The sequence below is a fragment of the Tupaia chinensis genome, unplaced genomic scaffold (genome assembly GCF_000334495.1).
Source record: "Tupaia chinensis unplaced genomic scaffold, TupChi_1.0 Scaffold000359_1, whole genome shotgun sequence".
In the NCBI taxonomy this organism is placed as follows: domain Eukaryota; kingdom Metazoa; phylum Chordata; class Mammalia; order Scandentia; family Tupaiidae; genus Tupaia; species Tupaia belangeri.
Window position 1 is genome coordinate 1,255,317 of NW_006159855.1, and position 685 is coordinate 1,256,001.

Sequence of the window (685 nt, forward strand, 5' to 3'; positions counted from 1 at the left end):
TTCTCTGGGACCCCAGAAAGGTCCACCTGTGTGCCCCTCCACCTGGTCACCGTGGGCGGGTCTCTGCAGGCCTGATTTGGCACCTCGTCCAATCGTGCCAGTAGGCGCAGCCTGGAAGGTACTACTGGGCACAGCCTGGCGGAGGAGGCTGGTGAAGAGGGCAGCCACTCCTCCCAGGGGTCCATGAGGCACTTAGGCAGACCATGGCAGTCCCCCATGTTGTGGGGCTCCTGGGCGTGCATCCTTGCGGTGGACGGGGCAGGGGTGCTCCCGGGGCAGGGGTGCGGGTGGGAGCACGGTGAGAAGCTTAGCAGCTCCATCCAGATGCGAATTGTCCCTCCCACACTTCCCGGGCTGCAGGGGCCCCCATTAGAGCCCCGAGGAGTCAGAATCCACACCTCCGCAAATGGGCCCGCTTTCCCAGGGCCCCCCTGCCCAGACCTTCCCTGGGCTCTGTGGGTTTTGACACCTCTCTGTAACCTGGCAGGGGGCACCTCGCACCTTTAGTCGGGATAAAAGCTCAGGCCTGGAAGTGGCTGGTCCAGCCTCCCAGAGCCCGCAGCCCCGGCCATGGCCCAGTCGCCTGCTCCTCAAAGCCTCCTTGGCCACGACCCCTGGATCTTCTCCCAGGGCTGGAGCTGGGCAGGCCACTCAGACTCCACGTCCCCGGCCTCCTCCTCCTCGG

The 685-nt window shown here is 65.7% G+C and overlaps 1 protein-coding gene across 1 annotated transcript in view; it reads left to right on the top strand.

The window, feature by feature from the left end:
* The first annotated feature begins 570 nt into the window (after window positions 1-570).
* The window catches only part of MESP2 (mesoderm posterior bHLH transcription factor 2), a 2,210-nt gene continuing 2,095 nt past the window's right edge, over window positions 571-685 (top strand). Inside the window, exon 1 of the mRNA XM_014589488.1 lies at window positions 571-642. Coding sequence (XP_014444974.1) covers window positions 571-642 — 72 coding nt within the window. The remainder of the gene's footprint in view (window positions 643-685) is intronic.